The sequence below is a fragment of the Haemorhous mexicanus genome, chromosome 14 (genome assembly GCF_027477595.1).
Source record: "Haemorhous mexicanus isolate bHaeMex1 chromosome 14, bHaeMex1.pri, whole genome shotgun sequence".
NCBI lineage: Eukaryota > Metazoa > Chordata > Aves > Passeriformes > Fringillidae > Haemorhous > Haemorhous mexicanus.
Window position 1 is genome coordinate 5168640 of NC_082354.1, and position 13869 is coordinate 5182508.

General features: G+C 58.2%; 2 protein-coding genes across 8 annotated transcripts; both read left to right on the forward strand.

The window, feature by feature from the left end:
* Positions 1–528: 528 nt before the first annotated feature.
* BTK (Bruton tyrosine kinase) lies at positions 529–11719 on the forward strand. 7 transcript variants are annotated; one of them, XM_059859488.1, is made up of 20 exons: positions 529–655; positions 1636–1711; positions 3279–3726; positions 3890–3988; positions 4179–4247; positions 4749–4830; positions 6247–6375; positions 6481–6548; positions 7041–7222; positions 7521–7583; positions 7843–7897; positions 8223–8305; positions 8415–8542; positions 8691–8765; positions 9103–9274; positions 9534–9750; positions 10003–10067; positions 10517–10635; positions 10743–10900; positions 11009–11719. In XM_059859488.1, the coding sequence occupies exons 3-20, from the start codon at positions 3586–3588 to the stop codon at positions 11078–11080; spliced, it is 1977 nt and encodes a 658-aa protein (XP_059715471.1). In that variant the 5' UTR covers positions 529–655; positions 1636–1711; positions 3279–3585; the 3' UTR covers positions 11081–11719. The 7 variants fall into 7 exon arrangements, with proteins under 7 accessions (XP_059715471.1, XP_059715474.1, XP_059715470.1 ...); XM_059859491.1 differs by having other exon boundaries at positions 3546–3726; positions 10989–11719; XM_059859487.1 differs by having other exon boundaries at positions 3546–3726.
* Positions 11720–11788: 69 nt separating this feature from the next.
* On the forward strand, positions 11789–13182 carry TIMM8A (translocase of inner mitochondrial membrane 8A). Its single transcript, XM_059859499.1, has 2 exons — positions 11789–11998; positions 12380–13182. Exons 1-2 carry the CDS (start codon positions 11876–11878, stop codon positions 12539–12541), a joined length of 285 nt encoding a protein of 94 aa, XP_059715482.1. The 5' UTR covers positions 11789–11875; the 3' UTR covers positions 12542–13182.
* Positions 13183–13869: the final 687 nt, after the last annotated feature.

Genomic DNA, 13869 nt, shown 5'->3' on the forward strand with positions numbered 1-13869 from the left:
AACTGTGCTGAATCAGCTCTGAGCGGATAAGAGAGATTCCAGATCACACCACCAACTCACCGACCACCAACCCAAATGAAGGGGAAAACTGAACATGTGGCCTAATTTACAGAGGAATTGAGGGAATCATTTAACGCTATAAAACAGAATACGAATGAATTATGTAATTTGTAGTCAATGGAGATTAATGTTTTCATTTGCTAAAACGTTTAAACAGTGATAAGTTTTGATAGTTGCTCTGCTGGCTTTGTGAATTTGCCACCAAAACCTCTTTCCACACAGAACTCTAAATAAAAATACCTCTGATTTGTGTGGGGATCAGTCCCATCAGGTGAAAGAACCTTTTCTGGGGCAACACAGGGGTGGTCAGCCAACTCATCCAACACCTGGCAGTGCCCAGAGCCCGGGGCAGGCTCCTGGCCTGGCGACCCCACGGCAATGGCCCAGCTGACTGCAGGAGGAAACACAAACGCTGCCTTTGAGTCACAAAACGAAAAAAGGGGAACCGAAAGGGTGGGGTTGGCCAGCCCCGTCCTTCCTCCCTGCGCACCCTGCCGTCTCTCCTGGTCCCTGCCGCCACAGCCTCCCCGAGCGGCCGGGTGGGCGCGGCGGGCCCGGCTGGCCGGAGCGGCGGCGGGACGGGACGGGACGGGCGGTGAGTGAGGGGCCCCGGGAGCCACGGCCGGGCAGCGCTGCCTCGGGGCTCCTGGGCACCGGCGGGGCTCTGCTGATGTGGCTGAAGGACAGCCGGGGTGGCGGGAGGCTCCATGTGGCTTGTGCCGGTGGCCTCACACCTCTGCTGGGCTCCGTGAGGGCAGGAGAGCCGTGCTGGGCACAGGGCACACGGGGAGGGTGAGCCCAGCGGGGAGGGCTCTGCCTGGTCCCACAGCCTGGCCAGTTCCAAGCAGGTGGCGTCTGACCCTGTCACCTGGCCGTGGCTGTGGGGTGCAGGGAGGTGGAGAGGGTGCCAGGGGCTGCAGGCTATGCGGCTGTGCTGGAGCAGAGAGTCACAGCAGTGCGAGGGTGCCAGGGCTGCCAAGAGCAGGGTTGGGGTTCTGCCGGTGTCTTTGGCCATTCCTCACCCGCGCTTTTTGCAGTGGGCACTGCTGGCATGCAGCTCTGGCTTTGCTCATGAGTCTCTCCCATGCAGGAGGTTTCTCCCTCTGTCTCTCTAACCCGTGGTTTTTGACACCCTCAGGGCTCGACCTGAAACATGAGAGCTGTGAAGTTTGTCACTCACAGACACTCTGTCACCCCTCTCTCTTGTCCCTGCCAGCTCCACATCAGAGCTAGGCTGTGCAGGAGGGGTGGCCCCGGGACCATGGTGGGACACAGTGTGCAGTGGCATGAGGCCAGCAGTGTGTGCCAGGCCTGGTGGTGGTCACAGAGCACGCTGGGCAGAGGTGTGAGCATGGCAGGAAGTCACACTGGCTGGAGGGGGGGACACAGGACATGCCTCCACACACCCACTCGTCACTGCTGTCACAGCACAGCAGTGATGGCTGTGGGGCTGAGCCCTGTGGGGCGCGCACAGGGACACAGCGGGTCTGGTAGCAGTGCTGGGGACATGGAGGCTGTGCCACGATTGGGCACAACAGCCCTCTGAGACACTCGTTGTCTTTTCCCCTCTGGCAGTTCCATCCAGAGGACACAGTGAGGACGTGCCACCTGCCTGGTACTGCTGGCCATGACCCCGCTGCTGTGACTCCAGGTAAAGCTCCAGGGAGTCGGCACTGCAGTTGGGATGGGCTGGAGCCCAGGGCCCCTCTGCTCAGCCCTGCGTCTGTGCCAGGGAGGGCAGTGGGAGCCCTCCTGCTTTTGGGATGCAGGATCAGCAGCCACACTTGATAAGTAAGGAAAATGAGGTGGTTCTGGGGTCACTCCAGACTCATCCACCACGCTGCCAGCAGTCTGGGGGTCAGGGCGGCCACACCAGCCATCTGCAGGGACCCCAGATCCCTCCTCCTGAGGCCTCAGTCAGCACACTGCTGTTTTTTTCCGAAAGACTCTGATGACTAATTTTTAAGTTGGGCTTTTTTTGACCACCCAAACAAGCTGGAAAGGTCTGAGCCATAAAAGCCACAAGGAGGGAAGAGGGAAGCCTGGGAGAGGGAATCCTGCTTGTCCCCAGCCTCTCTGGGGACTGTGGGGCAGGGTCAGTACTGCAGTAGCAGGGGCTGTGCTGAGAGGGTCCAGGCATTGCCAGCAGATGAGAGGACACCTCTGCTCCTTGTCCCCAAGCTGGGGCTAGCCCTGCAGAGAGGCACAGTGTATGGGACTGGGTCCTGGCATCTTTGTTGCCCACCTGACCGTGTTGTGAGTGAGCCAATGCCCATCTCCTGTGAGGGGAGACTGGATGGAATACTCAGCTGGGGAATGAGGGGCTGTACCCCTGTCTCCGGCCCACCTCTGAGCCTCCCCCTGAGGAGATGGGCTGTGGGGAGCAGGGGAGAAAAACAGCTTCTCCCAGGTTACTTTCCATAGCTGTGCTTATAGGAGGAAAAAAGGGGAACAAGGTGAGGGTGAAGGGGAAGCAGGGACTGTAGGTGGTCAGGCAGGAGACAGGAGCTGGGCTCCAGGGGCTCACAGCTCAGCAGGGGCTCCACACAGCTCACTCATCAGCTCCCCAGACTGCAGTCAGGTGCCGGTCACAGCCCACAGCTCCAGCCACGTGGCTCTGGGGGGGTGCTGGGCCCGCCTGAGGGTCACAGTTCCTGGGCACAGCATGGAGGGATGGGGTGAGATGCACGGGCTGCTCCAAGAGATGCGCCAGGGCTATTTCTAGTCCCTAAAGGCTGGGCAGCAGTGGGAGGCAAGGCTCTCATGAGCAAGGCTCTCATGAGCCCTTTCCTGCACTGCCCTTCCCTGGAGATGTTCAGGGGAACTTTGCTGATGGCTGGGAGAGGATTTAACCCCTCTGCCTGCTGGCTGGAGGCAGCCCTTCAAGCCTGGCCACTGACAAGTGCGGCTCAGAGGGGAGGAAGGGGAGTTGAGCTCCACAGAGGGGAAGGATGACTCCGTGCTCTTGGCAGCACTGTGACTTTTCAGGGCCAGGACCTACCCACAGCTTTTTAGGGACTGGTCTCCCGTGACCAATCCTTGCACGCTGCCAAGTCAGCACGTCCCCAGCACGAAGAGCCTGCGGTGGGGCAGGAGGAAACAGCCCACACAGGCTCACATGCACAGAGCCTGAGGGGAGGAGCTCCTGCGGGGTGTCACAGCTGGCTCCGTGCTCCTCCCTGGGGCTCTAAGCTTCCCCCCTTTCTCTCTTTCTCCAGCTCTCTGTCCATCTTGCATATCCTGGGGGCCTCTTCAGCAGGAGAAGGAGCCATTCGGGTGGTGGCTTGCCCTGCAGGCTGGTGTGGGAGAGGTCCCTTCACAAACAACCCACACTGACCTGCCCTCACCCCTCTGTGGCTGCTTCCCCCTGCCTGGGGGGTCCCAGCACCCCTGTCTGCCCTTGGGGCAAGGGGGAGAGTGCACTGAGTGAGGCCCAGCAGGTTTTGGGCTGAGCAAACGCCATGTCAGCATTGTCTTCCCCACAGCAAGCCGGTGAGCACAGCACGGGGGAGACCAGGGGTTGACATGGCCAGCGTCATCCTGGAGAGCATCTTCTTGAAGCGCTCGCAGCAGAAGAAGAAAACATCTCCCCTCAACTTCAAGAAGCGCCTTTTCCTGCTGACAGAGAGCAAGCTGTCCTACTACGAGTATGACTTTGAGCGGGGGGTGAGTCTGCAGCCACAGGGGCTGCACCATGCCAGTGTCCAGGGGTCACCAGCTGTCCCTTGCCAGCGCATAGCCCAGGGGGTGGTTGACAGGGAGAGGGGCTGGTTTGAGTCTCTCCAGGTCTCCACCTGGTGACCATTTGAACCAAGACTGTCTCTTGCAGCGCCGGGGCAGTAAGAAGGGCTCTGTGGACATTGAGAAGATCACCTGTGTGGAGACAGTGGCACCTGAAAACAACCCTCCCCCTGAGCGACAGGTCCCGGTGAGGAGGGTCCCTGGGGTGGTGGCAGTGGGGGACAGCCCTGCTTGGTGTGGGGGGCTCTGTCCACACCATACCAGGGGTCTAGCTTGATCAGAGCAGGAGGATGCCAAAAGCTGTGGGCCTGCTTCAGAGAAGATGCCAGCAGCTGAGCAACAGGATGGCAGCATCCATCTCTGCCTCTCTCTTGCAGAGGAAAGGGGAGGATTACAACAACATGGAGCAGATCTCAATCATCGAACGGTTCCCCTACCCTTTCCAGGTGAGTTTTCACTGCACCCTCTTTGCTGGTCCACTCTGCCTGGTGGCAGATTCTGAGGGGAGGAACCCACAGGGGCCTGGGGTCAAACATGGCATCACTGCCCCGGTGCCAGGTGTCACTCAGCTGCTTGGAGACAGCCAGGTAAGCCTCTTTGAGCCCCGAGCCAGCTCTGTTTAAGATGGAAGCCCGCTTCTGAGCTCTGTCCTGCCCCTTTCAGTCCCCTGGCTGATGGCGGAGGGATGCTGGCTGCACACTCAGCCCCCAGCCCAGCTGCCTGCCCTGCTGGCACCCTCTGCACCCCCGGCACACCGAAAGTCAGAGAAGGAAGTGGAAAGTCTCGGGGGAGGGGGCTTATTTTTAACCTCTTTGTCACGGTCCAGCGAGCACTGTACAGGGCCAGCCGACACCGGCAGGGCTGGCTCGGGGTGGCCACAAGGCTCGGCTCCGCCCGTGCCTGCCGTGAGAGCCCTGCCCGCGGTACTGAGGTGAATGTTCCTGCAGGTGGTCTATGACGAGGGGCCCCTCTACATCTTCTCCCCGACGGAGGAGCTGCGCAAGCGCTGGATCCATCAGCTGAAGAGCGGTGAGTGCGGGGGCTCTGCAGCTCCCTTGGGAAGCCAACACAGGCACAGCTGTGCCTGTGCCTGACCCACAGTGCAGGCTCCAGGGCTGCCTGGGTCTTGGTTACCTGTCCCATGTCTGAGGAAGAGCGAGCTGCTCCTGCCTGGGGCAGGTGGATGCTGTCACCCTCTGCAGCACCACAGCTACCTTGGCTGAGGCTCCTTGCCTTCTCACAAACCTGCTCCAAAGCAGCTCAAACAGGCTCAGAAATCATTGAGGGCAAGAGGAAATAGCAGATGTGGCCATACAGCTGTGCTGCCTTGGCATGTGAGGGTTGGGTGCCTAGTGCTTTAGGAAGCATGGACCACAAGCCTCTGGGAGCCAGGGAGTATCTTCCCCAAACCACTTCAAGCCTTCCTCAGTGATGCTGAGCTAATGATCAGAGCTGGGTGGGTGCTCCCTCCTCAAGCTGGAAGTGTGTTGCAGCAGCACTGTGGCAAGGGGCTCCGACCACCCAAAGTCGGCTGGAGCTGTATGTGCCTCCTGGCACATGTGTGTGTGTGTGTTTCTGTGGCTTTGTGCTGTCAGGGTGGGATTAGCTGCTTGAGTTGACACGGGGAAGTTGGCTCGAGCGAGGCGGAAGAGGGGCAGGCTGATAACGAGGAAGTCGGTTATCTCACAAGAGCCCCAGCAGAGCAGCCAGTCCTCTCCCCACTTCCCTGCTGAGGGAGGAGGGCTGCTCTGTCAGCTCAAGCCAGTGTAGAATCCACAGGGAAAGGAGAGAAAATGCTGCCATTTTGCTGACAGGATGTCCTCCTCTTACTCCACCTGAGAACAGGCTCTCTGCACCCTGTGCAGCTGCTGGGCCAGCCCCAGGCTGTTGGCAGTGTTTAGGCACATCCAGTTGTCCTTCTAATTTGGGGAGGAGTGTGAGGAAGCTGGTCAGCCTGCTTGGCAAGGGAATATTATCCCTGCCAGGGAAGTCTCTGAGCAGGCACAGGGTGGTGGCAGTGCCCTCCTCTTCCCATGGAAAAGCCAGGCACAGCACTGGCCTCCCACCCCACTTCTGGGAAAAAAAGGGCTCGAAAGAGCTGTGATCCATGGGCCAGAGCAGCCTTGGATATTTTTGCTGGAAGGAGGGCCAGGTCCTTCTGTGACTGACTCCAAGCATGCTCATGCCCCTTTGCAGAGCTGCTCAAAAGCTTAAATCAGATCTGAGAGCCAAGCCTGGCCCTTCCCTGTGGCACAGGGATTTCATGGCCACAGCACTGAAACAAGAGTGGTAAGAAACCTGAACATCAGGGCTCAGGGGACTGCAGCCCAGCTGAGAGGAAATGACTTAATGCAGCTGACCACTTGCATTGAGGGAGCAGAGAGCTCTTGCAACAGGCTGGGGACACAGCCCTGGGTCACACACACCTTCCCTCCTCTGCCACAGTGATTCGGTACAACAGTGACCTGGTCCAGAAGTACCACCCCTGCTTCTGGATCGACGGCCAGTACCTGTGCTGCTCCCAGACAGCCAAGAACGCCATGGGCTGCCAGATTCTGGAGAGCAGGAATGGCAGTAAGACACCAGGCACCCTCCCACTGCCTTGTCCCCCTGCCCTGGGGACCACTGCACAAAGAGCCAGGGATCTTTTCTCACCTTGGCCCCTTCTCTGTTCTGAAGGTTTAAAAGTCGGGCGGTCGCATCGCAAGACAAAGAAGCCCCTTCCCCCAACTCCTGAGGAGGACCAGGTAAAGGCCAACGTCAGGGTTTGCTGCTCCAAAGTGTTGGAGAAAAGATCTACCTGGAAAAAGCCAACATGTTCAATGGCTGCTAAGAGATGTACAGGCTGGGACTCTGTTCTGGGGGAGGGAGCTCAAGATGGTGACCTAAGGGAGAAGGAGCTTGAAGCAGGGGATGGAGCCCAAAGGCCTATAGGGAAGTCAAATGATCTCAACCCTGAGGTTTCCCAGAGAGATTAAATCCCTGATGTAGGCTGGAGGAGTCACAGGTTAAGCCAAAAGGTAAAGAGAAAACACCTTTTTGTAGAGATGGGGAAAAATGTTTTGATAAAAAGTCCAGGGAGAAGAAATGGGTGTTCTGGTAGAGATACACGTGGGAGCTGAGACAAACACTGCACTGACCTTGCCTGAGACCACTGCCCTCCCAGGCCTGGGAAGGGTCTCACGTGGTGTGTGTGCCAGCCTGACCATGTCCCACGCTCTCCCTCTCCCTGTGGGAAGATGGTGATGAAGCCTCTGCCTCCCGAGCCAGCCCCCAGCACAGCAGGGGAGATGAAGAAGGTGGTGGCCCTCTACAACTATGAGCCAATGAATGCCCAGGACCTGCAGCTGCACAAGGGCGAGGAGTACTTCATCCTGGAGGAGAGCCACCTGCCCTGGTGGAAAGCCCTTGACAAGAACGGGTGAGAGCTCCCACTGCCCATGGCCGTGGCTCTGCAACGTTGCCCTGCCCTGGTGCTCAGGCACTGGTGGGCAAACACACCCATTGGGCACCCCTCGGGTGAGGACAGGCTGTCTGCCCACCTGTGGGCTGCCCTGGGGAGGAGGGGGAGGAGGCTGAAACCAGCTGTGGTGTCAGCCCTTCCCAGATGGGCTTGCACCAAAGTTTTTGAGCCCATTTCTACTCAGCCTCCTGAGACAGGAATATCCTTTCCCCTTGGCCTCCTCCATCAGAGTGTGACCAGCCCTTTTCTCCTGCAGGAGGGAAGGATACATCCCCAGCAACTACGTCACTGAAACCAGAAATTCCCTGGAGATCTTTGAGTAAGAGAGGGCACAGGCACCTGGCGAGTTGCACTTGGTTGGAAACATTTTCCATTTGGTTGTTACCCTACACAGCCCGTGAGCCCAGCCTGGCTGGGTCATTATTCTCCCTCTTCCACATCCTCTGACAGCTTCCAGCCCCTGGCAGCCATCCCTGCCCTGCTCTCTGCACTGCCTGTCCTGGCTGGGCTAGGGTCAGCCTGGGCTGGGGACAGAGGTGGCTGTGGAGATCTCCCTGATGGCTGTGTCCCTGTTCCAGGTGGTACTCAAAGAATATCACTCGGAGCCAAGCAGAGCAACTGCTGAAACAGGAGGTAAGTGTTGCCTCCCGAGGCTGGGTCTACACAGCAGCCCTCCATGGGCTGTTCTCACATTGTGTCCAGCATGGGACCAACCCTGGCTTTTCTGGGAGAGGAGTGTTGCCCCAACAGCCCCAGGAACCTTCCCTATCCCAGTGTGAGCTCCTCCAGGCAGCCACTTCAGGAGATTGCCTCCCATGCAGGGACTGGAAATAGGATTCCTCTGACTCACTGCATACTTTCCAGCCATGCTGTGATCTTCACTTACTTCAAGTTTTGCCTGTTACAGTCACACACAGTCCCCACAAACACCCAGTGCCCTTTCCCCTTTCTGTTTTAGGGTAAGGAAGGGGGCTTCATTGTTCGAGATTCCACCAGCAAGACTGGGAAATACACTGTCTCCGTCTATGCCAAGTCCTCTGTGTAAGTGGCTCTAAGAACAGCTTGCTCCTCCCTCAGAGGGCCCCTCCAGGCACCCCTCACCCTCTGCCTCTCCTCCCCATGGCACTGACCTCATGTTCTCCCTCTCCAGAGACCCCCAAGGCACGATCCGCCACTATGTCGTCTGCTGCACCCCCCAGAATCAGTATTACCTGGCAGAAAAACACCTCTTCAACAGCATCCCAGAGCTCATCACCTACCACCAGCACAACTCTGCAGGTCAGTGTTCTGGAGACAGAGTGAAGCCAGCAGTATTTGCTCTGGCACCATGGCATCCCCACCTTCCTGTGCCAAAGGCAGGAGTTGTGTTCCCTGCTGGAATGTAGCAGGTAAGCCTAGAGTGGCAATCTCTGCTGCTGTGTTTCAGGGCTCATATCCAGACTCAAGTACCCTGTGTCTCAGCACAAGAAAAATGCTCCTTCCACAGCTGGCCTTGGTTATGGTAAGCCAGCCTGGGCTACCTCATGGTTCCCTGGTTAAAGGGTTTGTTTCTGCTGGCAGCAGCCTTCCCAGGCTGGGATCCTGGCTGTCCCATGGCTCATAGCCTTCTCAGGAACCACTTCCCAACTGCCCTCTGGTGACAGTATTGACCAAAAGGCTCTACAAGCTACCTTGCTTCCATTCCCTGGAGTTAAAGGTCTCAGATGTTGTGGATTTTGTGGATGATTTTTCAGGCCACAAATGCTTGTGAGCTTTCCTTGGGCTTGCTAGATCGGATGACTGGGAGCACTGTGCACGGAGGTCACCTGACCCACATTACACTCACACTCTTGTCCTAGGCTCCTGGGAGATTGACCCCAAGGATCTGACCTTCCTGAAGGAACTGGGCACAGGGCAGTTTGGCGTTGTGAAGTACGGGAAATGGAGAGGCCAGTACAACGTTGCCATCAAGATGATCAGGGAGGGCTCCATGTCAGAGGACGAGTTTATTGACGAAGCCAAAGTCATGATGTAAGTGGTGAGCACCACACAGGGCAGTGCTGGATGCTCCTTGGCAGAATGGCAGCCCTCCTGGGAGGTGTGGAGGGACAGTCTTGGGCAGTCCCATACTCTGAAAAATGCATCCAAGATCCCACTGATTTTGTGCTGATTCCTCTGCGAGGTTTTCCACTGTCAGCTGGGCCAGAAGCACCTTCCCCTTCCAAACTCTCCTTATTCCTTTGCTCCCTGGCTTTCTAGATGCTCAGAATTGCCTTTGTCCCCAACACAGGAACCTGTCTCACGAGAAGCTGGTGCAGCTCTATGGGGTCTGCACTAAGCAGCGTCCCATCTTCATCATCACCGAGTACATGGCCAATGGCTGCCTCCTGAACTTCCTGAGGGAAACACGGCAGCGCTTCCAGCCTGCCCAGCTGCTGGAGATGTGCAAGGATGTCTGTGAAGCTATGGAGTACCTGGAATCTAAGCAGTTCCTGCACAGAGACCTGGTAGGGCTTTGGCTGCTTTATTCAGGCAAAATCCCACCAGGGAAGTCACCCCTGCATAGATAAATAGGATGTTTGGAGGCCTCAGTTGCTCTCTGCTGAGGGCTTTCTAGTTTGCCCCAGTCCAGGTGAACTTGCAGGACAAAGTGAGGTGAAGTGGTCAGTGGGGGGGGATGAGATGAAGTTCACCTGCTACAGGGGGATGGGAGAGACAAGAGCAGGTAGAAGTAACTGCCTCCACCTCTCCATTCACAGGCTGCTCGAAACTGTCTGGTGAATGACCAAGGAATTGTGAAAGTGTCAGATTTTGGTCTTTCCAGGTCTGGTAGATGTGTCTGTGTCACTTTCCTGTCTCAGTACCCCACGTCCTCCTTCCACAAATTCTACACTTTAGTCTTTGTCCCCACCACCCTCCACCTCTGCTTTATCGTTCTCTTCCCATTTCATCTGCTGGCTCAGCCTTCTGCCTCTCCACTTCCCACCATCCCTTTCTTACTTTCCCTGGCCCTTTCCCCCCTTCTCTGTATTTTCTTTCCCACCCCCAAGTCTTCTGGCTGCAGCTTTCTTTCCACATCCCCTTTTTGCTGTGCTTCCATGTCAGCAAATCTCTTCTGCAATCCTGGCTAACACATCTACTGCTGAAACCCATGCAGAGCTGCAGCCTCTGGTCATTCTGGTCTCTGCCCATTCCTTTTGAGCTTGGTCAGTTGTGTGGAGGAGGGAAATGTGAAATCCAGGTGAGGCACCCTGATCCATTTTCCTGCTGCAGGTATGTGCTAGATGATGAGTACACAAGCTCCATGGGGTCCAAGTTTCCAGTGCGGTGGTCTCCTCCTGAAGTGCTGCTGTACAGCAAGTTCAGCAGCAAGTCTGACGTCTGGTCCTTTGGTAAGGGCACAGCATTGGTGATTTGGAGGTTGGGAATTCCTCTGCAAACCAGCTGCAGGCACAGGTGCTCCAATGCCATGAGCTCTCCGTGCTGTTCCCTCCAACAGGCGTCCTGATGTGGGAAGTTTACTCCCTGGGAAAGATGCCTTATGAGAGGTTTAACAACAGTGAGACAACCGAGCACGTCATCCAAGGCCTGCGCCTGTACCGGCCGCAGGCGGCCTCAGAGCGGGTCTATGCCATCATGTACAGCTGCTGGCACGAGGTGAGTGGCTTCCACCCCTGGTGACACCTCCGGCCACCCTGGTGGGGCTCCCCAGCGCATGGCTGGGGCAGACATAGGCTCCAGCCAGGCTCCCCTCTCGCCCCACAGAAGCCTGAAGAGCGCCCCACCTTCACCGTGCTGCTGAGCAGCATCCTGGACATGGCTGACGAGGAGTGCTGACCACAGGCACTGCCCGCTGACCCTGCCCAGCTCTGCCACTGCCCAGCGGGACACACCCGCACACCAGCTGGCACAGTCCTCATGGACACGGCACGGGCGTGCAGGAGCCTGGGGGACCCCCACGGCTGCACCCACAGCTCCATCACATGCTCAGAGCTTCATCACATCCCTGGAGCTCCATCACACGCTCAGAGCTCCATCACCACCCCAGAACTCCATCAGTGCCTTAGAGCTCCACCGTGTGCTCAGAAGTCCATCACCACCTTAGAACTCCACCGCGTGCTCAGAAGTCCATCACCACCTTAGAACTCCATCACATCTCCAGAACTCCATCAGTGCCTTGGAGCTCCATCACGTGCTCAGAGCTCCATCACCACCCTAGAACTCCATCACATCCCCAGAACTCCATCAGCGCCTTGGAGCTCCATGACGTGCTCTGAGCTCCATCACACCCCTGGAGCTCCATCACCTGGAGCTCCATCACCTGGAGCTCCATCACCACCCTAGAACTCCATCACATCCCCAGAACTCCATCAGCGCCTTGGAGCTCCATCACCGCCCCGGAGCTCCATCGCGTCCCCGGAGCCCCATCACACCCCGCTCCGCTCCGGTCCCGGACAATAAAACGGTTCCATGGCCTCCCCGGCTGCGGCCGCTCCGCCCCGCCGGCAGGGGGCGCGCGGCGGGCGGGCGCGCAGGCGCGTCGCGGGCGGAAAGGGCGGGCGCGGCACCGGCGGCACGTGAAGGTCGCGGCGCGGCGGCACCGGGAGGGACCGGGGGGACACCGGGAGCGCCATGGACCCGCCGTCCGCCGCCGGGCTGGGCGGGGCCGACCCCCAGCTCCAGCGCTTCATCGAGGTGGAGACGCAGAAACAGCGCTTTCAGCAGCTGGTGCACCAGATGACCGAGCTCTGCTGGGTACGGGCGGCGGGCAGGGCCGCCGGCTCCGGTGACCCGGTCGCGATGGTGGGGCAAGGCGGGCTGGGAGGCCGCGCAGACCTTTGTCCCCGGGGGGAGGAGGCTGATGGGGACAAAATGGAGCCGCCGTGGGAGCAGCCCCAGCTCCGGTGAGCACAGAGCGGGAGGGGACGGCTCTCGGGGAGCGGCGGGGCGGGCAGAGCCGCGCGTAGGGAGCGGTCGGATGCTCCCGAGGTGGGGTGAGGGTCCTGAGAGGATCGGGGTCCCGAGGTGGCGGGAGCGTGTCCGAGGGCGGGAGATGCCCAGAGGCACGGTCCCGGTGCGGGGTGGGGAGGGTCGGGCTGCGGTGCCCCGGGACCAACGGGACCCCGCTGTGTGCAGGAGAAGTGCATGGACAAGCCGGGCCCCAAGCTGGACAGTCGGGCTGAGACGTGCTTCGTGAACTGCGTGGAGCGCTTCATCGACACGAGCCAGTTCATCCTGAACCGGCTGGAGCAGACGCAGAAGTCCAAGTCGGCCTTCTCGGAGAGCCTGTCCGACTGAGCCGGACCCAGCCCCCGCCAGGCCAGGCCCTCGCCCATGCCCACTCCTGGTCACTCCGCTGCCCCAAGGAGCCAGGATCAGCTCGGGGGGTTAGGATTTGATTACATGCCAGTCTCGGGGAAGTCGCAGCCAGATGAGAGCCCACAACAGACACAAGGACGCTGCACGTCGGGGTGATGTGCTGCTCCCGGCCCTGCGGGCCAGTGGCCACCTTTGTGCCGGCACCGCGGTGCCACGCAGGGAGCGTTTGGAACGTGCCCCTCGGCCGAGCAGGGGGTGCTGATGCTCGTTTCACGGATGCTCCCAGCCCTGATGGGAAGCTCGGCTCTGGGTGAGGCCAGCCCGCCTTAAGCAGTGCTGCACAAAGCAGCCCTCCTGGGCACATCCTCAGCCACCCCAGGCATGCTGGCTGCGCTGCGCAGGCTGGGACAGGCACCCTGAGCCAGAAGAATGTGTTGGGAACAGTGATCATCCCAGGCAGTGCCACTGCTGGAAAATACTTCCAGGCTTCCATAGGTAAATCGTTCATATGGCCAAGTGACCAATTTTCACACTGCAGCACAACTCTGTCGATGCTGACTTGCTCCATTAACTGCTTTCCCTGGGTAAATGTAATAAATATTAACTGGGTCAATTTTTAATATGAGATTCTCCTTTTTTCAGAAAAATCGCTACTGAGAATGGAAAATCTGGCCTTCTTGTCACTCCCTCTCCTTCCCAGTTATCCTATTTATGGCAAAATTAGTAGGAAGGAGACAAAACTGTCTTCTGGCTAGAAGGCCTTTTCTGAATTCTAACTGTTGCTCAATTAATTTGGTCTCATGAATCAGACTTGTTTCTGGGAGAGGCTGTGGCCTTTCCTCTTCTTCCCCAAAAGGTTAACAGCTCCTGCTGTCCTGGAGAATAGTTTCTTTAGGGAGGCTAAATGGAGGGAATAACTAACCAGCTGCTTTATAACCTCGTGCACCTTCACCTGTGGAGGTCACTGGCAGGAGGCCTGTGGGTGTGTCTGGACCTCTGCCCCCAGGACACAAACAGGAGCTTCAAAGTGGAAAAACGACCAACTACTGCTCAGCTCTCTGGGAAGGCAGCAGCATTTCAGCAGTGCTTATATGCTGCAGGGCTCTGGGAAGCCTGGAGTGACCCTGACAGTGGTCTGGAGCTCTACACAGGAGCCTGGTAAAGCAGTTCTGCACACAACCCACTGCAGGGGCTGCTGGACAGAGTGTGTGAGCTCCCAGCGTGGGTGGCTTGTAGCCAGCAGCCTTCCTGGGAACAAACTCAGGACGTGTTCAGCAGCTGTGCAGATATAAACCCATGTCAGCGAG